General features: G+C 30.9%; 1 protein-coding gene and 2 long non-coding RNA genes across 4 annotated transcripts; 2 read left to right on the top strand and 1 right to left on the bottom strand.

The window, feature by feature from the left end:
- Nucleotides 1–1,056: 1,056 nt before the first annotated feature.
- Nucleotides 1,057–4,335, bottom strand: LOC106441911 (jasmonoyl--L-amino acid synthetase JAR1-like). Its single transcript, XM_048752715.1, has 4 exons — nucleotides 4,158–4,335; nucleotides 3,315–3,614; nucleotides 3,116–3,217; nucleotides 1,057–2,555 (listed from the first exon to the last, which is right to left on the bottom strand). Exons 2-4 carry the CDS (start codon nucleotides 3,611–3,613, stop codon nucleotides 1,220–1,222), a joined length of 1,737 nt encoding a protein of 578 aa, XP_048608672.1. The 5' UTR covers nucleotide 3,614; nucleotides 4,158–4,335; the 3' UTR covers nucleotides 1,057–1,219.
- A 6,532-nt stretch (nucleotides 4,336–10,867) lies between these two features.
- On the top strand, nucleotides 10,868–12,681 carry LOC106443668. Of its 2 annotated transcripts, XR_002656870.2 has the most exons (8): nucleotides 10,868–10,907; nucleotides 11,000–11,212; nucleotides 11,297–11,372; nucleotides 11,527–11,626; nucleotides 11,714–11,857; nucleotides 11,944–12,035; nucleotides 12,115–12,202; nucleotides 12,298–12,681. It is a non-coding gene; the product is annotated as an uncharacterized LOC106443668 (long non-coding RNA). The 2 variants fall into 2 exon arrangements; XR_002656869.2 differs by lacking the exon at nucleotides 10,868–10,907 and having other exon boundaries at nucleotides 10,914–11,212.
- Nucleotides 12,682–15,441: 2,760 nt separating this feature from the next.
- On the top strand, nucleotides 15,442–21,026 carry LOC106429631. Its single transcript, XR_001285840.3, has 4 exons — nucleotides 15,442–18,396; nucleotides 18,508–18,580; nucleotides 18,897–18,959; nucleotides 19,333–21,026. It is a non-coding gene; the product is annotated as an uncharacterized LOC106429631 (long non-coding RNA).
- The last annotated feature ends 1,341 nt before the right edge of the window (nucleotides 21,027–22,367 follow it).

Raw genomic sequence — 22,367 nt, 5'->3', positions numbered from 1 at the left:
ACCTGTGTGCGTGGTACGTTGTCCAATAAAAAGGAGCTACATCATCTTTCTTGCTACCAACTTGTCACTATGACCATGCATGTTTTATATGATTCTTGTAAGATAGGTTAAAAAACATACCTCGGAGCACTTCCAATCATTAGAAATCTATTTTCTAAAAAACTAAAAATACTAATATTTTAATTATACATTTACTTTTCATCTTCTTTATATCAATTAAATTAACCGATGGGTGTCGCATGAAATTTAAAGTTCTAAGGGCATATCTAACCCCGGTTCATTTTTTACTTTAAAATAGAGTTTACAGTAAAAATATTTCAATGGTACTATATTTCTCATTCTATAATATAGTAAAAAATAAATTTATTTCAAATATAAAATAACTTGTTTTTTTGTTCATCACTTTATTTTCTACTCTAAAATAAAATATCATTAGAACAAATTTAAATTTAAATTCAAAATAAAAATTTTAGAGTAAAAAATAGAGTGATATTAAAAAAAACAAGTTATCTCTCTCTCCACTGGAGATGGGCTAACAAGTATCTCAAAAGTTTTGATACGAGAACTTCTCACTTATCTCTCTCCTATTTTCTTATAATTTCATTTAATTAAATGATGAGATATTAGATGACAGCTTACCGATAATGCTCTTAGAGAGTTATAAATTATGAAAAGTTACTTTGTTAAAAAAAACATTTGTTGAAAGAAAAAGCTTTACACCAGTGTTAGTCCAGTCCACTTATTACTAGGTCCCCACCAAAGATGTCATAATCACGTATAGCTGCTGAGACAAACTCACACCACTGACTCTGTCATTTAAATGATTGTTGGTACTTCTCCCTGATTATGACATCAGATATTGATAAGAAAAGTGATTATGTTCTTGAATCCGTATTTTTATAAATGTTCATTTCGGTTCAGGTCATATCTATTCGATTATCCGTATTTAGCTTCCGTATCTACAATCAAATCCGAATCTTGATTTCCTACTTTCTTGAAGATATATGTCACATCAAGAATCTAGTTTTCGCCCAAAACATTGATTGCATTGCAAAGTAAACCAACTGCGACACATATTTCTTCGATTTATAATTTTCTTGTTGAACACATTGATAAATTTAAAAAAGATTTTCTCTTTATGCTGAATTAAATAACAAAAGTAACTATAACTATTTGACAATAAAGACAATAAACCCACCTTTTTCTTGATTTCACAGCTTCATTCAAAAGCTGTGCTAAAGAACCTACTCACCACATTGTCACACAGAATCTGCAGAACCTTAACATTATTTGGCTTCACACATCTCGGCATCTTAAACTGTCCAGCCGATGAACCAAGCCCAAGAAAATGTTCTTGAACCTTCCTGAAAGTCCCCCTCTCGACAACTCTCAGCTCCAAAGCTCCAATAGTCTTGCACTTCCTCGAACTCATATAGCCAGCATCAATAAACCCTTTATCTAGACAGTTGCAACAATCTTGAAGAACATCATCCCCTGTTTCGCCTGAAATCTCCCAGTATATAACGTAATGTCCTGGCTCTGTCGAGACGTCAACATGGCTTGAGAAGTCGATGACTTCAATCTTTTCTTCTGCGAGTCTCTTTGCTGCCGATTCAACAGACATCTGAAGGTCTCTTTCTGTGTTCTTGTCGATGTTGATGGAGAGTATCAAGTTTCTCCTGCATATGAACTTGAGTTGAGGAGTCTTGTTGTAGAAACCAACGATCTTTACCACGTCACCAAGCCGGTATCGATACAGACCTGCGTAGTTTGTGATGACAACCTCGTACTCTTGTCCTATCTTGACTTCAGTTAAACCAACCGGTGGTTCCTGCTCTGTATCCCCTGTTTCCGACAAAGGGAGAAACTCGAAGTAACCAAGATTCGGAACAACAGCAAACGTAGCTTCCTCTGGAGACAATCTCGGCCTAACGTTAGCAGCAATCCATCCTTCGGAGCTACCGTAGTCATGACTCACAAGAGGTAGCTCACCAGCGTAATGCCTCAGCTTCTTCACATACGGCTCCATGGAGCCAGTCATGATCCCATAAACATACTTCGCGTTCGGGAACAGCGCGGGGATCAACCCGTACCAGTTGCTCAAACTCATACACTTGGTTCGTATAGTCTCCGCTAGCTCAGGGTTAGGACCACTGAGGAGCTTGGCCATTGCGGTACGTACCGATGGGACGGTGATACGGCTGCTCAAGACGCCGTCTTCTATATCGGTAACGACCTCTTCCCAAAGCTGTTCAAAGGTTCTAAACGCGTGGACAAGACCGTGAGCGAAGGAGGCAAAGACGTATTGCACTTGGTCTCTGAAGAGGATTCCGGATAAGAGATGGCAATACAAGGCTTGATGGACTTCAGGACTGAAGATGACTTCGTCAGGACTACAACAAAGGGACTGTATAGCCTTCATCCCTGCTTTGAAGTTAGGGTTACGGTAAACGTTTGTGGTTGCTGTTCCGACAGGGACACCTCCCTTTGATATGTATTGCTTGCTGCTGAAGATAAACTGCAAAGCTCTCCCGTTGTCATCAATTGGGAAGTCTCTGTATAAATGAAACATCAACCATGTTTTAAAGAAAGCACACACAGACACACTTAGTCCTCCCTCTGTTACTTTAAAGATGGATGTTTTTAGAAAAAAAATTGTTTCTATAGATTTTTTTATGTTTTCTATGCTTCAGAAAACTTAACTGAACTTTTTAAATTTTTACTGGTTAAAAGCTATTAAAAACAAATAATTACAAAATATGATGCATTTATAATAGTGATTTAATTAGTTTTCTTAATATATGTAAAAACACTATAAAATCTACTACATATGTTTCATAATAAATGTCATTCTACAATTTTAATCTAACTTTGTACATTTAATTTACTTTTTACCCTTTTGATAACCAAGAAACTTTTATTTAAATTATTTTTTCACTTAATTAATCATATATTAAATAACGATATATTAGTCTATTACACAATTTTTTTAATTTCTCTGAAAAATGTCAAAGTGAGGCTTCTTATGAAACAGAAAAATATTTTTGTAAGGAACTGAGTTAGTAGTTGTTTAGCTATGTTCATGTGTAAATGAATGGAACAGAGGAAAGTGTACCTGTTTCTGAAGGCAAAAGCAGTGCGAAAGAGTTGTAATGTGTTCTCCATTAACTCATCAGTGAAAGGAATAAACTTAGGACGGCCTTGACTAGTTCCAGAGCTGTTGATCACAACAGAGAAACACACAAAATCTCTGAGGAACATATAATCATTCATATTTAGAAGGCAGAAGGGATGTTCTTATGTCAAAGGGAAACCTTAAGGAGATGGCTGGAACGGGAAGGGCTGTGAGAATAGGAGAAGTGTCACCGTCCACCATTCTTTTGATGTAAGGCTCTAAATCAAGATCAGTGACTAATGGAACCAATGCTTTGAAAGCTTCTGGGTCAGTTGTGTTTCCATTGATACCAAAGTTTTGTAAGTAGATGGCGGATTTGTTCTTGTGTAGAATCTCTTTGAGGGTTTGTTTCTGGACTTGGTCAGCGTTTCTTGTCATTTCCTCGAACTCGTCGATGACTCTGTTCATGTTGAAATTCTCAACCTTTTTCTCCAACATCCTGAGTTCAGAAAAAAAAAAAGTGGCAATAGTTTTATAAAAGTAGCTGGAGACAAAGCGTATTAGATTCTCATAGTATTTAGCAAAAGACGGCAGAGATTCTGACAGATTTGCAGAGATATCTAGAGTAATAATATAATGAAAGAAGAAACTTTAAGCAAAGTTCAAAAAAAGAAGCTTTAAGCTCTTTATGTATCTGAGCATCCAGAAAGGGAAAGTTTAGAAATGAAAAAAAAAACATTATTTTTTCTGACAAGTTTCTGGGGAAAACTTTTATAGTTTAGAACCGACGGAATCATGAACCGACCGTTTTGCGAGGAACCCAATAGTTTTCTAGAGGTTATAATCAGATTCAGACCCCAAGACGGAATCTAAAGTAAAGAGATGGAAGACTTAAAAATCTTGTCTGAAGAAAAGAGGAGAGAGAGTGTGAAAAGTCAACGAGGTTGGACACGGAGTAATCAGATTCTTCTGTACTTTTTAAACCGATCATCAGAAACTCGGATACGTACAATATAAGATTCCCGATGAAGAGAGTGAGTACCTGATGTTGTTGCTGCGAGCTGTGCAGTTTCGTGGAAGAGAGAGAGAGAAAAGATTGACTTAGCAAAAAAAAAAAGAGAGAGAAAAGATTAATGAGTGAGAAAGACTTTTGAGTGATTTTAGAAAGAAGGAATGCTGTGAATTTATAGAGACGACTAAACCCAAAATGTTTTTTTATTTTTATTGTGAAGGCGATGGATCAGTGAAAGCCTATTGATCCGGAGTCGCGCTAATTCTCGCCGACGGGGATTTCAATTTCTTTTTCTTCTTCGACCAGATTTTTGTTCTAATCCATATAACAGAAGTTGAAAATCCCAGAAGACTTATATATAATCCATTGTTATGATTAAATCATTAAATAATTTGATATATGAATCTACATAGTCATAGACTTAATATACGTACCAATTATTTTTAGGCCAAATCTCAACCTCTTTTTTGGTTTTTTTGTTCTCTCAGATATTAAACTGACCAAACTAAATTTTATTTAAGGGGTAAATAACAACTGTATACTTATTTATATATTTTTAAATTATTTATTAAATATATGTAATAAATAAATAGAAAAAATAGAAAAAAAAAATTCAATCAATTTTTTTTCCTTCAAATATTCATTTTTCTGGATTTTTTTGGAAAACACCTTTTTTTTTAAATTAGGAACGTCATGCAATTGTAAAAAAAAATCTCAAATTCAAAAATGTCTTCGTAACCTCTAATTCGACTTTTTGAATGTCACTTATATGTTATGTATATTTAGTAGGATCTTTCTAAATATATATGATATATTTTTGATTGACTTATATGCGTATTTAAATATGTGCAATATCTATAAAATTCAAAAAAGTTTCCTTAAAATTTTACAAAAATGTTATATATATATATATATATATATATATATATATATTCAGATATCATACTATTATTTGAGAACACGATTAAGTGAAAACGTTATAATTTGATTTACTCACTAATTCACAATAGTGATTCACTTATTTCACAATGGTTGACATGACATTAATCATTAACATTGTTGACATGGTTTACGCGAGACTTTCTTCCATAAACCGTTTTTAATTACCTATTTATCAATCTCGGTTTCGGTGCTACTCTTTGATTATACTCATCAAACTACGCTCTGGTTATACTAATCAAACTTCGCTCGGTCTGTATCCTCATATTTATAATCAGTTTAACATATCATTTCTTTTAAACCTTATTATATATACAAATGATGCATGTTATATGGTTTAAGCACATATGATATGGTTTGTCACACAAATTTACATAATATATTATTCCAATTTCAAAGTTACATGTTCTATGATTTATTACACAATATGTAATTCCAATTTCAAAGTTACATGTTCTAAGAAGTATGATTATGTTTTGTGTATGTTGACGTTTAGGATTTAGAGTTTAGGAATTTGCATTCCATAAAGTTGGAAGATCTAAAAAGAAACTTATCAATCGTATTCCATTCGGCATGTGAAATTAAATGCAAACACGAACACACAATTAAAAAAAACGGGTGCTACTGATAAGAACTCGAAAGGAATTTGTCACAAATGTGGAAAGCATTACTATGTTTAGTACTATTTAAATTTCTATTATGCAGTTCCACTTTGTTGTTATTCCTTTATATTGCCAATTCAGATTCTATTATCTAATAAAATTCCCTTATTTTATGTTTATTTGAAATTATAGTTCCATATTGAAAAAACAGAAGCGAATCAATAACATCCATCATACCAAAAAATTATTTAGACCGACGCGAAAGGATTGTTAACCCTATAAATGGTTTTAGATATAAAGAGTAAACAAAGCGTCATTGTTATTTTTTATATGCAAACTTGATTATATATATGGGCTCAGTGTAGTTATATTGGGTGTAAACTTTCATAAACTTCTTTGTTTTATATTCTTCTTGAAACACTGTTGTTTTAGGGCATCTCCAACCCATTCTATAGTTTACTTCGAAATGGAGTGGAGAAATGAGCGATGAACAAAAAACATTACTCTATTTGTAGAGTAAACTTTTTATTTTTGTTCATTACTCGATTTTACACTCTATTTTAGAGTAAAATATGAAGTGCGGTTGAAGATGTTCTTATGATATAAAAATTACAATATCTCTTTTAGAAAGCTAAGCCTGCTGTTAAGTTGTTATATTATAACGTGTGAAATTTTTAAAATGATTTGATTATTAACGTTTAAATTATACTTGAGGTTATTACAATTTAAATAGTCATAATATTGTGACCAAAAAACTACCTATTTGTGACATAAAATCACAGTTGCAATATAGTATCAATACGGTCATAGATTTGTGACGAATAATATTAATACCAAAATTTAGTAACAATATCTCTATTTTTTTGTAGTGTACCATCTACATATATAGTTATATGAGTATAGTAGATATTTTCCTGCACCATGTGCAGTAATAGAATTTTAAATTCAAATTATATTTAAAATAAAATTTTATTATTATTTTAAATTTAATTATTTTCGTACCCATATTTTAACTAATTTTCTATTTATTCGACATAAAATTAAGATAAAATATATAACTTTGTTTATTTTAAATTATATTTAAGAAAATATATGTATATATTTGAAATTATAATTTTAGATGGATTTTTAATCTATTTCTTTTGGATAAAATATATTTAACCAACTTGTATAAATCAATAAAAGAAAATTGATATAGAAATTGTATAATTAAAAAAAAAGTAAAACTAAATAGTATTTCTAAAATTTGTAGATATATAAAATAAACTAGTGATATTATGATTAAAAATTTATAATTTTTTTTTTAAATTGTAAAAATAATTGAAAACCTTTTTAGTAATAAAATTTTATAACTATAAAAATAATATTCCAAAATTTGTAAAATATTACTAGATTTCTATTTTTATATTACTTAATGTCATATTTGAATAGATTTACTTTAATAATGATGTATAATTTACCACTATATTATAAAAAAGTTACCAAAAATATGAATAAACATTAAATATAATTGTTCATGTCACATTTAGCCGTAGTCATGTCATCATTTTTACTACGTCATGTCACATTTGTTTAGTGAATTTGATTATAGAGAAAACATGTGTCAAAATCACTTTGTAAATAATGTCTAGGGGATGACTTTTTTTTTTATCAAAGGGATGACTCATTTAGAGCATCTCCGAAAGAACTCTCTATTTTAGAGTTTGAAAAATTTATATTTGAAGTCTCAATGTGTTCTTCTCCAAAATAAAAACTTCAAATCGAACTTCAAAATTATTTATAATTTACGCTATAGTCCTTATATTTGTCATAATTAATATAAATACATAAAACTTTTATAAATAACTAGCACATATGTAAAAATATAACAGCAATATTAATGAATAAAATTTTACAATAAAATATACAATCATAAATCGAAATACATAATTAAATATTAAACTACAAGCAAAATACCACATTATTCCATAAAATTATTTCCGTAATGTTCCATCTTCGGTTATACAAAATTTGTTTGGACAATATTTTAGAAGTTCCGGAGCAAATTTACTAGACTATTAGTGTTGTTATAATATTTAAATTTGTGTCATAATTTTGTTTTCATCTATCTTTTTTAAAAAAATATTATGAACTTTCTTTTGTAATATTCTTGCTGTCTAATTCTAGTTTTAAACTACTATAAATCTTGTTTTAAACTTTGATCTAATTTTATGTGTAAAATTTGGGTTCATAAAAATAAATTTGAAAAATTTATGATATACAAAAGTATTAAAGATTAATACGATAAATGAAAAAATATTTAAGAATCATAAATGTGATGTGTAATTAATTATAAGGACCAAAATACAAATAAAAAGATGAAAAAGGGTTTTGAAACTTCTTTTTGGAAAGCAAAAAAATTTATATTTGAAGTTATAGAGTTTCTTTTAGAAATACTCTTATATATAATATTTTCCAAAAGGATTTATCATACAGATAAAGTATAATGTCATAATAGTGGAGGCCGGGTCATGACTCTAATTTGAAGTTTCATTATTTAAAACTCTAAATCTGAAATCTTTTTTGGAGAGAAAAAAATTTATATCTGAAGTTATATAATTTTGTTCGGAGATGCTCTTTTACGTAATATTTTCCGAAAGGATATATCAAACGGATAAAGTATAATGTCATAATAGTGGAGACCGAGTCATTATACTCACTAGTGTCAAACCCAAACTTCTTTTTGCACAGTGACCAAAAAGGGTTTTGCGAAAACGGCCCTCATGTATTACGCAATTCCGTTTCCGGCCACTTTTTGTTTACTATCGCTTATGATCATGAATTTTTGTTTGTTTGTTTGTTTTTCTTTTTTTTTGAAAAAGATTTTTTTTTTAAGTTGAATTTTTGTTTGTTTTCAAGTCATCCTCTTTATGTCGATGAAAGACCTATCGTGTGAACATCTTATTCATTTGACGGCTAGCCGAAAATTTTAAAGATTTTTAACACTCTGCTCAACAAATTAAAATTTTCATAACGCTAGCATATTTTCGAAACTCTACCATTACATTTACACGTGTTGTATATATTAATATGATATGTCGACATGCCATGTATTTTAATGTTCAGGATACTGTGGAATATTCAACCGACCGAATTAAATTAGCCATGAAAGTTTTAGTTAAGACTTGTCTGGCGAGTTTCAGTTTTATTCCGAGCAAGGCCAGTGCTGAACTGCCCAATCCGACATTTAAACATTTTCATGTGGGCATTATTTATTAATTAATTCTGAGTGAACATACCTAAATTGTCTCATTTTGTGAGATAGAAAATATAAAAAGCTAAAGGGATTGTGGATTAGGTTGTGGACGTCAACTTTTTATTTAACAATGATTGATTAAGGGAGATTAGGTAGATGTGACTGGCTGTTAATCATGGGTTACATATTATTAGGACACTGGACACCTACCGACCATAGAGAAAGTAAATGTAATCGACGTCGCCAAGTTTCGGCCTAATTTTATGTCGAAACTAAAGGTTTGTTTGGTTTTGCTTTTTGCGCCCATGATATTGTATAACTAGGCTGGTTCATGCATGGAGATATTTTCAACAATACCTAGGGGTTATTGGTAAGTTGTTTTTTAAAATGTAAGATTATATTTATAAGCTCTGAATTCTTACATTTTAGTGAAATTTATGCTTTTATGATTTTCTTAATTTCATTGAAAATATATTATTACTCAAAAGTTTAGCTACCACTGAAATGTTTAACTATACTAAAATATAGCGTTGGGACTTGGGAGTTTGGGAGAGAGTCTTTACATTTTTAATCACAAGAACTTGCATGGCGATACGAGATCATATATTTTCTTTACAAAGTGAAACTTGCTTAAGAATTTTTACATTAACAGGAATTTTTATCTCCACCTTTCTATCCAGCTTTACATTATACGATCGATAACAAAATTTTGTCTGCAATAAAAATATGATGATATTGTTTTCAACTTCTAGGGCAATCATGCGCTTCACATTCTCCTGGAATGCCTGTGCATTATGTACCTAAAAATAGTATGATGAACATGAACAAATTAAAGGAGGTACAATAATCTAAACAAGTTATTTCACCTGAAATCCTTAGCCATGGGTTGAAGCACGCTTTTCCTTTTCTCCATTAGCTTTGTTTCCTTCATAAACCTCTTGTTTGCACGTGCTCTGGATTCATGAGTCTCATGTGCAACATGATCTCTTCTCTCTTTCTCTAAATTCTTATCATCTTATTCTTCGTACAAAGTTGAGAGAGAAGCACCACCATGAGATTTACATCCACCAAAGAAGTTGTTTCATCTTATCATTTTTCTCCTCCTCGTGGTTAGCTTCACAGTTATTAGGAACTTTCCCCCGAAATTAGCATTATTTAGGACAAAAGATTTCTACCTTTATATGGCTTTTATATTAGTAACTACGCGCGTTTACTATATGGCTATTACAAGTAGATCATCAATTGCAATTTCATTGTGTGGTTTGCAATTTCATTGTGACTGGTAATTTTTTTTTCCCCCTTGGAGATTTGAAGGTAGAGAAGTAAAATTCTAAAAGTTACTAGTCAACAGGCCGGTGAGCAACTGTTGGCTGGAACCGAATGTTTTCTCAACAAACACGCAAGTTCTAACTGTGTGCTTTTGAGAAAAATATATTAGGGTTTAATTGTCTACTAATTGTATAACATTAATTGCTCAAATGAATGATTAGAAGAAATTAGGTTAGTTTAAACTTTAAAGTTTAAACCCGAGTAAAATGTTTCAGTTTTAGAGGTGAAATCTCCCGAAAACAAATACGGTAGAACCTCTATAAATTAATACTCAATAAATTAATAAATTTTGCCGGTCCCAATTTTACCGGTCCCAACTTGGACATGTTCAAAATTTGACATATATAAAATAATAAGATAATATTTTTTTTAGAAAATTCGATGTAAAAATATGGTCGCATTAAAATTATAAATTAATATATATATATATATCTAATTATATAAAGAAATTTTTGCTTTTCTCACAGACCTCTACGTCATCTGCCACGTAGGAAAGTCGCGCATCCAGAAGCCGCCATGTGTCCGGGTATGCAAAACGCGTCGTTTCATTTATTCTATACTGTCGTGGGCTTTGTACGCGTGTTGTGTATCTGGGCTGTGAAATTTAAGCTGTGTCCGGCCCGATATAATTGATGGGGCCTCTAACCCTAATACGGCTGCAGACAAGAAACGAAGGTTGTCTCTCCGCTTCCTGCGACGACGCAAGTGATTCTTCCCAAAAAGATCACCCGGTTAAAAGAGGCATGACGAAGTTGTGTTTGTTGCAGGTCAACCTTTGGGATTCTTCCCAAACAGATCACCCGGTTAAAAGAGATCAACAAACAGTGAACCAGAGTTCATGTTGCCGGAAGAAAGTTGCGTTGTCCAGATTCAGGTCCAGAAAGATTCATTGTTGATTGATTAATATATTGCATGTTTCTTTTGTTCTTTCAACTGAGACTTCAACGAAGAAGAAGAAGAAAAATAAGAGTAAAAAGCAAGTAAGAAATGTTTTCGTTCTGTCTTTTCTTTCAATTTGCCATTTTTGTTGTTTGCTTTAGTGATGGTTTCTCTTATGTTTGCAGGAAAAAGACCCAACAGACTGAAGCTTTTTCCATCCGGAGAGTTTCCTGAAGGTGAAATCCAACAGTATAAGGACGTGTAAGTTTCATACAACTCTATTTAGCTTTAAGGGAATTTTTAATACGTTTTAGTATGCAATATGCGTGTAGATATAGTCCATACAACTTTTGTTTTTGCTTCTGTTGAACCCTATTAGATTTTAAGACTATGGATCTTGATCTCTGTAATGTAGCAATTTGTGGAGAACAACATCTGAAGAGAAGAGAGATTTGGACCGTTTGGAGAAGCCAATATACAACTCTGTATGCCAGGCTGCAGAATTTCATCGCTAGGTTGATCTCTTTAACAAATTAAATGACCACAGATTATTTTTTCTCTTGGAATTTTTTAATATTTTTTTTGATAATTTTTCATGTTAGAAAATATGTAAGAAGCATAGCGAAGCCTCGAATGTTGATGACTGATATATGCGAGACATTGGAGGATACTGTTCGTAAGCTTATATCAGAGAATGGTTTGAAAGCTGGTATTGCTTTCCCTACAGGATGATGCTCTTTGAATTGGTTGGTTTCAACTTTCTCTTCCTATCCACAATTCACTATTTTTCTTTAGTACCCATGTTCATCTGTGATGGTTTTTTAACTTCCAGGGTTGCTGCTCATTGGACACCAAACTCCGGAGACAATACTGTACTTCAATACGACGATGTTATGAAAGTGGATTTTGGAACACATATTGATGGTATGAATGTAAATTTTAGTTTCGTTTCTCCTCTGTACAAAAGTCAGACTTAAATTAACATCTCTTGGTTTTTTTGCAGTGTGATCTAAGACTCTGTGTGATTAATGTACTTTCCTCAAACTTACGACCTTCATGATGATTCATCTATTCTCTGCACTGAAGAAGAGGTATGTATATATACAGCACTCTCACATATATGCATCTCTATTGCCTTTTTTTATATTTATGAATGCAAAATCTGATGTGTAAACAAAACCTTTAGGTACAGCTTGGTGTTTGTAATGGCTGAAGTGGACCGAATTCTTAGACCACAAGGAACATTTATAGTAAGTGATGACATGGAAAAGATATGAGAAATTGAGAAGATGGTGGAATCACTGAAATATAATGTAATAATGACACATTCCAGATATGGTGGAGGAGTGATCTCTGTTCAAAAGTCATGGTGGCGTCCTACAGAGGTCGAGACCATTACATCGGTGATAGCAAAAGAAAGAGAATTGGTTTAATATAGTTTTATTAGAATGTTTATTTTATGATCACGTTGATTGTTTACATTGTATTAGGCCAATATGTGTATCTTTATTTTTGCATTGACGAAAATTGTTTACTAGACATTGTCCTATAATGTAAACTTTTATATGTTTTTGATTTGGTCCTAAACACCCGTGGAATATTTATACTACTGCAGCGAACTTATATAGACTGTCTATTTGAACTATAGGTATATGATGAGCTCATGTTAATTACATCACCAAAGAACACTCAATAGAAAAATAAACTAGAGCAAAAGAAATTATTAAATTAAAAAAAATTGTAACAAATTTAAATATATTTTATTAAATTCAATAACAAAATATAGTAAAATTGTTACTATAAGAATAAGAAATAACTTATAAAATAAAGTCAATGTTAATTCTTATACCAAAAATTAATCAATAAATCTTATATTAAAAATTATAATTAGTTATTCAGATAACATGGTTTTGTTTGGTGTCCAAATATGATAGCATATACAAAATTCAAATAAATACCTATATTTTTAAGTAGTAACAATTGATATTAGGTTTTCATGCTACTTACCTTAAAAAAAAATTTGTTATAGTAAAATAACAAAACAATTTTACAAAAAGTATATATCAAAAAAAAATTCTATTGTATATAACTTACAGAAACAATGATAAAATAACTAGTGAAAGTTGTTATAAAAATAGTGAAATTACTGTCACATATATATATAAACATAATAAATATAGACACGTTTTCATCGATAATCACAACAATTATATTAAAAGATTTAGTCAACTAACGAAACTAACTTTGTGTCTTTTACAGTAAACGAGTTCAACAAAAAAGAATGATAAAATTTTTAAAAGAAATTATAAAATAACATTCCATACATTAATTAGAATAAAATAATTTAAACTAAAAACAAATGTTAAGCAAAATATAATAGAGAAACTTCCCGCGCGTAGAATATGATGAGTCCATGTAAATATTACATAACCATTATAAAAATATGAGATCTCCATTATACAAATGTACTATTTGTATTGACAATTGATAGAATTAGAGAGATGGAGATGCTGTTTAACACAAAACAATATGGTTTTGGTTCGTACTCCATTATATGTTCGCTTCTGTTTCAAATTTATTTTGTTAACAAATTGTACAATCAGTGAAGTTCTTGTTTTAATCGATAATGTTTGGCAATAAAAATATTTAACTGATAACATGGAGATTCATTATATCGACACAAAATAATGAAAAAATAAATACTATATATAGTAGAAAGTCTATAAATTAATAGTCGGCAAATGAATAGACACAATAATTAATAAATTTTACTGGTCTTGAATTGGACATATGTAAAATGTAACTTAATTCGATAAAATAATAATAACATAACTTATATATATATTATATAAACATAAACAAATCATCTTTTAAAAAATGAATTCATCTTTCTTTCTTTTTTAAAATTTCACTATTCTGATGTTTTCATTTAATTACAAATAAAAGACATTTATATACTATCATCAAATTCAACACACATTATATATCAAATAATGAAATTAAGTAGATAAAATTTAACTAACATATAGTATCATAAAGTTAATTTTTTTGGAAGATAGAAACAACTCTTGTAAACAAGCAAAATATATCTTATCACATATAAATCTCTCACTTAAAACTTTCTAAAAGACGAATATCATTATCATATACATTTCTTGCAAATGCAAACATAAAAAATAAATCACAAAATCATACAAAAAAATAATAATTTAGATCCCAAGTAAAGCATATCCCGTCCGTAGGGCGGGCCGACCTTAGTATATATATATAAGTAAGAACCTATTATTATATTGTTTGTTTTGTATTCAAAATGAAACTATATTTATATTTCCTTAACACTTAATATATTTTTGATGAGATTTAGTATTATATCTAAAATCACATTTAAGTTCTATGCAATATATATTATATACACTAAATAATATAATAATAGTAATATATATGTCAAATTTCAAAAAATAACAATTAATTTCTATGCACTAAAATCAAATATTTTTCTTTTCTCAGAATAAATATATTTTAAAATAAAAAATCTAAATAAATAAATATTTATAAATTAATAAATTTTCAAAGTCCGAACATTATTAAGTTGTACTGTTGTGTTTGTTTTCCAAGTTATAAAATGGGCCACCAGAATTATATTAATTTTAACGATCCAGCCCATTAGGCCATACAGCTCAGCACCATAAGTGTTTTAGCAAGGAGCATTTGATTATTCGAATTGTATACAGTGCCGGCCTTTGGACGAAGCTGATCAAGCACCTGCTTGCGGCTATTTGTGTCATTAATTAATTTCGGCCGTAAATTTTGAGTATCTTCATTGGTGCAGTGGTAAACTCATATGTCCACTCTTTCATCAGTACCAGGGTTAAATAATCGGTGCCTACAATTCTGTTTTTTCTTTTCTTTTTTTTCTCTGTTTTTCTTCGGGCTTATTTGCCAATTAATCATATTCAGAAGACAAATTAGGTGAATGACAATAATTTTGACATAATGTAAAAACTAACATTTACATCCTAAATCATCCGATTATACCCTTCTTCTTTACCATTATCCGGTAATAATGTGTTCTGTATGTCCACGTAGTCTATGTAATACTTGGTCAAATCTGTCTAAAAATATTAGAAAGAAAAAGTAATCCACGTTACACTTTTATTAGTCACATACATATACACAGAATGTTCTACTCCATATAACTGAAATAGTATAGATTATAACCTAACAAACCGTAATATCGGGCTTATTTGCCAATTAATCATATTCAGAAGACAAATTAGGTGAATGACAATGATTTTGACATAATGTAAAAACTAACATTTACATCCTAAATCATCCGATTATACCCTTCTTCTTTACCATTATCCGGTAATAATGTGTTCTGTATGTCCACGTAGTCTATGTAATACTTGGTCAAATCTGTCTAAAAATATTAGAAAGAAAGAGTAATCCATGTTACACTTTTATTAGTCACATACATATACACAGAATGTTCTACTCCATATAACTGAAATAGTATAGATTATAACCTAACAAACCGTAATATTAAACATATCCCAACCCCAAACCCTATATACTAAACCTTATCCCCATCACACCTCAACCCCTAAATACTAAACCCTAAACTCTAATCAATAAATCTCAAACCAAATATAAATCATAATTCCAAATATAAAACCAAAACCCAAATAAAATGGAAAAACCTAAATAACATAGTAAATATTGGTGAAATTATGAAATGTCTATAATTGCATGGAATAAGTTAATGCTGACCCCAAACATACCCCCTCACCTTCTAAATGCTAAATCCTTAACCTGAATCACTAAACACTTACCCAAATATAAACTCTAAACTGAAACATAAACCCTAAAACAAAATAAATAACATAGTACAAATATATTGGTGAAAATATGAAATGTCGATGATTTCATGGAAGAGGTTAATATTGAACCCAACCATACTTTCTCACCTTCTAAATAATAAACCCTAAACCCTAAACTCTAATCACTAAACTTTAACTCAAATATGAACCCAAACCCAAATATCAAAATCTAAACCTTAACCAATGTTAACCCCAATTTTCCATAAACTAAACCCAGATTTCAAAATACTAGTAAGATACATTACCATTCTACATGAGGTATATAAAATAGAAATGGTGAAAATGTAGTTGCAATCTAAAGATCATCGTAACATATTTTTCAAATGTTGATATGGTCATGCCTTCATGGAAGGTGGTAATGTTTGCCCCAATATCAACTCCAATCGTACATAAACTAAACCCTATCAAATATCACTAAACCCTACAGAGAACTATAAATCCTAATCCAATGTCAACTCCAATCTTCCATAAACTAAACCCTAGCCACTAATCACTAAACCCTACATGGAAATATAAACCCTAATCCAATGTCAACCCCAATCTTTCATAAACTGAACCTCCAAGTAACATGCACTTCCATTCTACATGAGCCTATAGAATAGAAAATGTGACAAACGATATAGCACAATACATATATATTGTTCAAATTTTGAAGTGTCTATGATTGCAGGGAATGAGGTAATGCTTACACCAAATTGAGAATGTTGTGGCGAAAGAAATGAAGATTAACGGCATTTGAGAGAAGAGGTGGAAGAGACAACATTATATGTTTATCATTCTCATTCAAAATCACATTGTATTCTGTTTTATTTGATGTCATAATAAATTTTATTCTATTTACGTTCAATATATTATTTCTCTTTACAAAATCATATACAGACTAATATAAACCACATAGAAACACCAATATAAAACTCATATCAATAGAACATGAAACAACAACAAACAAGATTGAACCATCTCTTTCAAGAATCGAATGAAATATAACTTACTATATCGTACATTATATATTAATAAACATGACAAATAAGAGAAGAACCAAATTTGAAAGAAAAACAGTCTTTTCCATTTCATAAAATAATATAGAAATACTAGTACCCTTCCAATTCATCTATGACAAACCTGAAGAATAAAATGAAAATGAAGACACAAGTTAGTTTACAAGTTGAGATAGGCTACTAGTATATGAATTACTTTATGCTTAGTTAAATGTTCTGATACGATTCTTCAGAAATAGGCAGAGGAATGGAATGACACATAACTACTCTCTAAAACTAAAACTTTCCATTTCTAATAGCACATGCTCCATAAAATATTTCATTTCACACAGAACTAAACTTGTTTTATCGCAAAATGGACCTTTCATTCCAAAATCACTATCCCCCCTTCGCAGTGAGAAAAGTTCAACCCTAAATCAATTTTTTTACCTCAGCTTACCATATCGGGCATGCAACAGAAACGATGAGTTAGATTTATCAACTTAGAATACACTAGGGCCGAATCTATTCCAAGTAGAAGAGATAACATCAAAATAATAGAATTTATGGCACAAAACAGAGAATTTACAATATTACAACAAAACTCACCATAATCGCCGATATGAAGGAGATCTGAGAAGAATCAACTTAGTGAAGGTTGAGAGGAAGGGTCTGTTACTACAACTTTAATGTCGTCCGATGTCGGAGGATGGCACAAGCGGAGAAAAGTACACAATTTTGGAATGGGAGTACGAAGGAGATGACAAAAGCAGGCGGAGCCGACGCTGTGGAGCAAATCGGTGCTGACTCCGAAAAAGTTACCAAGGGATGTAAAAGGAGAAAGATGTGAAGTCAGGTAGGCCACGATTTCTTTTTGTGCGATTAATAATTAATATTTTTAATTTTTTTTTAGCAGGTTGCGCCGGTTGAGAGAAAGGGTATTACAGTATTAATATATATATATATATAAAAAAATGTTTGTCTCCCTCCTGTTGCGCCACCTTAGCATCCAGGTCACAAAGTCGAGCTGCTACAGATTGACACGTGTTCAGTCGAGTAAACCGCATAGTTTCATTTAAAGATATGTGTGTAGGCTTTTTGTTAATCCTGGAGCCCAAACGGAATGGCCCAAATTTGATTACTTACATAAGTCGCAAGGTTTTTGTTCTTCTTCCAAGTCCGTTACTTTTTTATGCGTTCTCTCTCACACTATCAATGGTGTTTCGATGACTGAAACGAGATGGAGAATCTCTTCGTCTGTCTCCACATAAGTTGTTTAGCCTTCTACTCTACTCAACCGAAATCGTCCGAGTTACAGATTCGACGCCATCATCGCCTTCTTAACTCCAAAGACCGACATTTAGCACGATCTTGGCATTGATTGTAAGTTATGTCTCTGCAAGGCGGTCTATTCTTCATCTATAAAAGGTTAGCTTTTTCATTTGAACAACATCCTCACAATCTGTGAAAACACTTAATCTTTCCTTCTGATTTGAAATCTGGACGCTGCTCCTCCAACGTCTAAGTGTTGTTGCTCAGATTCTGGGAAGCCAAGAATGTGAAATGTGGAGGGGAACTGATGTATCTTGATGTGCTCTTACTGGATTCAAAGGTAAATCTGTTCTTAAACTCATGTTCAGAGTGCTTTATATCCATAAACTCATGTTCAAAGTGCTTTTTAATCGATGTTAGAAGTGTTCTTAAGATTATGTTCGTAGACTTTTTATGTTATTAAACTGATGGTCATAGTGTTCTTAAACTAAACATTATGAAACTGTTATATACGTATTTTAGGTATGGAAATTTCTCTCAATCGATTTCTATTTCTTTTATTTCAGATTTGAAAATAGGATGTATATCTTTTAGTTTGTTTCTTAAGTTCTTTTGTTATACACTAAATTACTTTGGATATCTTTATATATATGCAGGCTTACTCCTTCTGTTAGATCCTCAGCTTATGACGACCTCGACTTTTTTTTTTGTTCCAGTAGGTTAGTTGACAATTAACTATTTATAATTGTGTTGCAAAGAATTGATGGTAAAAGGAATTTGTTGCACGAGATCACTAGACTTTCACCTAAGGCAAAGATAAGCTCTTTATTAGTTCTCTTGACATAAATCATCAGGCATCTCCTTATGCTATCTATGGACCTAATTATTTTAGAATTCTACTGATAATTAGGAAGAAGTACACTCCTTGATAGAGTAATATCAATATTAAATATTTGTATGTCTGTGTTTTTTCTAGGATTAGACTTAGTGTCTTCTATTTGTTCAAAGTGCTTCTCTTCAGATTGATCATATAATTTGAAAGCTTAATTAAACCTATTATGTTGGCTCCGTGTTTGATTATCTTTTCTCTAGGCACTTCTCTCTCGGGACGTTCAATCAAGCATTGCTCCAACAAGTAGTTAACATTACGCCATAACAACAGTACAAAGTACTAAAGCTGCAACAAGTTCTCACGACCACATGGTGCAACCTTCATAGCACTGAGGTTGTTGTCTTATATGCCATGCGATGAAATGAATCTCACCTGTGTTAAGAGCTGCGTTGCTTTTCCTACATTTTCTTCCTTCTCTGCGATTTAATTCTTGCTTGGTTTCCTTCCTCTTCAATCCAAGGGACAAGCAACTGGGTTGGTCCGTAACTGGAACTTACAGCAATGAACATGGTTTCTCACACTCAAATTACCAAAAGAAGAAGAAGGCTCTCTCTCAAGTATTACACTGCAGGCAAGCATTCTCTGATGTTTTAATGAGATTTCAGTCTACGTGTATTCTTTTTGGTATTATCATCAAATCTAATATGTATGTTTCATGCCACAAAGGACAGAAATTGATCGGGTCTTCTTTTGGAGATCTGGAATACATGGATGGGGCCTTTCTGCAAGCAGAATTAATGAATTATCTATGAATGTGGGTTTTGTCTGTATTTTATAGAGAGGGAATGATGAGAGACAGTATTTTGTTTCAGATTCTTAAATACAGACTGGAGTAGGTGAGATGTACCATTGCAGACCTGAGAGAAGGAAAAAATGCTATATGAGTTGAGACTGTTTCCCATTTATCTCCACAAATATGTATTTCTCTCTATCTCTCTTCTAACCAAGAGAAGGAGACAATCATTTGGATGATGATTCTGATCAAAACCTGGATTGGCGATTTTTTATAGGTGTGAAGGACATGAGAAGACATAGATGAGAAAGGTTCAGAGATTTATACTTTTTAATGTTTGTCACCAACAAAGATGAGGAAAAAAGGCAAACAACAAAAAAATTAATGATTACATTTTTTTACATTTTTTATGGTAAGATCATTTTGTAAATTTTAACAAAAAGGGGAATTAGTAGAGTTGGTATAACTCTAAGTAAATTTCTGATTTAATGATTACATTTTTTACGTTTTTTATGGTAAGATAATTTTGTAATTTTAACAAAAAGAGAAAATAGTAGAATTGGTATATCTATAAGTAAATTTCTGATTTGTAAATTTTTATCTTTTGGTTTATTCCAACAGTCACTGTATTCTGAGGGATGTGGTTAACATGTTTATACATGTCTATCTTCCGAGTCATGAAAGCTTTGTGAACTACTTACTTGGCTATACTTAGAGCCAAAACCAATGTCTTCATGCTGACTCTTTCGAGAATTACAATCAAGAAGAAAAAAAAAAGAATATGCAACAATTACTTTTATGTGGCTCTCTCCGAGAAGTAACAGCAGAGGACAATGTCAATGAGAAGAGAAATACAAACAACATGGATGCAATGTTGGTACCATAGATTCTATGATTCTCTATATCTCTGTAAACTAATTGGCCATCCAAACAATTTAACTAAGTTTTACAAAGAAAAATTTATATGATTCATAAAGTTCTTTATGAACTTAACCAAAAATATATTGGTTTAAATTCCATTAACGTAAAGTTACATTATTTTTTGTAGTCTACATATTATGATTTTAAAGTAGCTATTGGTTTGAATCTATTTTTATAACTTTATATTATAGTAATATACTATAAGGGATTATTAATTTCATAGTAATATAATTTTAAAATTCCTGCTTAAATGAATGAGTGTTACTTAATCTGAAAATCTAGTACGACCTTGGCTTCATATGGTTTATTTGATAAATGTTTGGATGATATGGTTTATTTGATAATAGTTTTGATATAATGTGTGTATACATAAATAGTCAATTTTAGATTGTCATGTTATTTAACTAACTTTAGAAAACAAATTGTAAATTGATTCATTTTTCACATTATCTAACTCAATAGTTTTAAAAACGTATAAAAAAGTACCAATGCATTCACAAACAAATATATAAGAATAAAAATAATTCATAATTTATATATTAAATTTAAACTGTAGTGACATGCATTTTCATTTTACTTAATTTTAAAATAAAAATATAACAAACACTAAAAATGTAAAATAGTTACATTAATGAAAAAATAAAAGCTTTTTATTAAAAACCTTTGATTTATGATAAGAGCAACAAAAAAATAGTAAAAATTAAAATTATTTTTAGTTTAGAGTAAACTACGTATTTTTACATGTATGTGAAATATAATATATCTTTTAATTGATTTCACTTACTTAACAAAGATTAATATATACGAAGATAATTTAATAACAACAACGACTACAATAATTGATGTTAAAACAAATATTTTGTATCATTAAATAATAATTGTTTCAAATCAATATCATTAGTTTTTTTGATACTATGCTTATGTGATGTAATATGATCCTTTTTTTTGTACTGTTATCATACACATTTTTAAAAAATGCAAACCTAAAATACAAACCACAAAATCATATAAAAAATAATAACTTAAATCATAAGTAAAGTATATCCCGCCTGTATACCGGACCGACTCTAGTATGTATACATAAGAGAGTGTATAGGTCTGTTAGGTAAAATGTCTAGTACGGAATCAAGCCTTTTTTCATGGTCATATGACCCGATTTCCCTTTTTGTTTTCAGAAAACGGCCACTTTTTTTTTTCTTGCTTCCATGCCCTTCAAATCTGATTGTGTATCGTGGCTTGTTACTCTCCACACCTTTCAGGTGAGTCCCCTCTCGAGTGAATAGATTAAGCGACGTTGACGTGTTTAAACCTCCTCCTCTTAACAAACAAATATCCTCCATGCAACATTCTTAATCCCCACGCCTTTTCTAATTATATACCAATCCTACCCCTACGGCCAAACCTATTGTTTACGGAAGAGGAAAGCCAAGAATGGCATTGACCGTAAATAGCACCAAAACTAGCACCGTCTCTTTAGCTGAAGTTACTAAATTAAAAGAGTATCAACGCAATCCCGTGTCGTATCCTTTTTAATCTCTTATTTAATTGGGCTGCCAGAAGAAAAGAAATCTCTCTTTTCCA

The sequence above is a fragment of the Brassica napus genome, chromosome C3 (assembly GCF_020379485.1).
Source record: "Brassica napus cultivar Da-Ae chromosome C3, Da-Ae, whole genome shotgun sequence".
Lineage (NCBI taxonomy): Eukaryota > Viridiplantae > Streptophyta > Magnoliopsida > Brassicales > Brassicaceae > Brassica > Brassica napus.
Note: the sequence above shows the minus strand (reverse complement) of the source record. Positions and strands in the feature narration are given on the sequence as shown.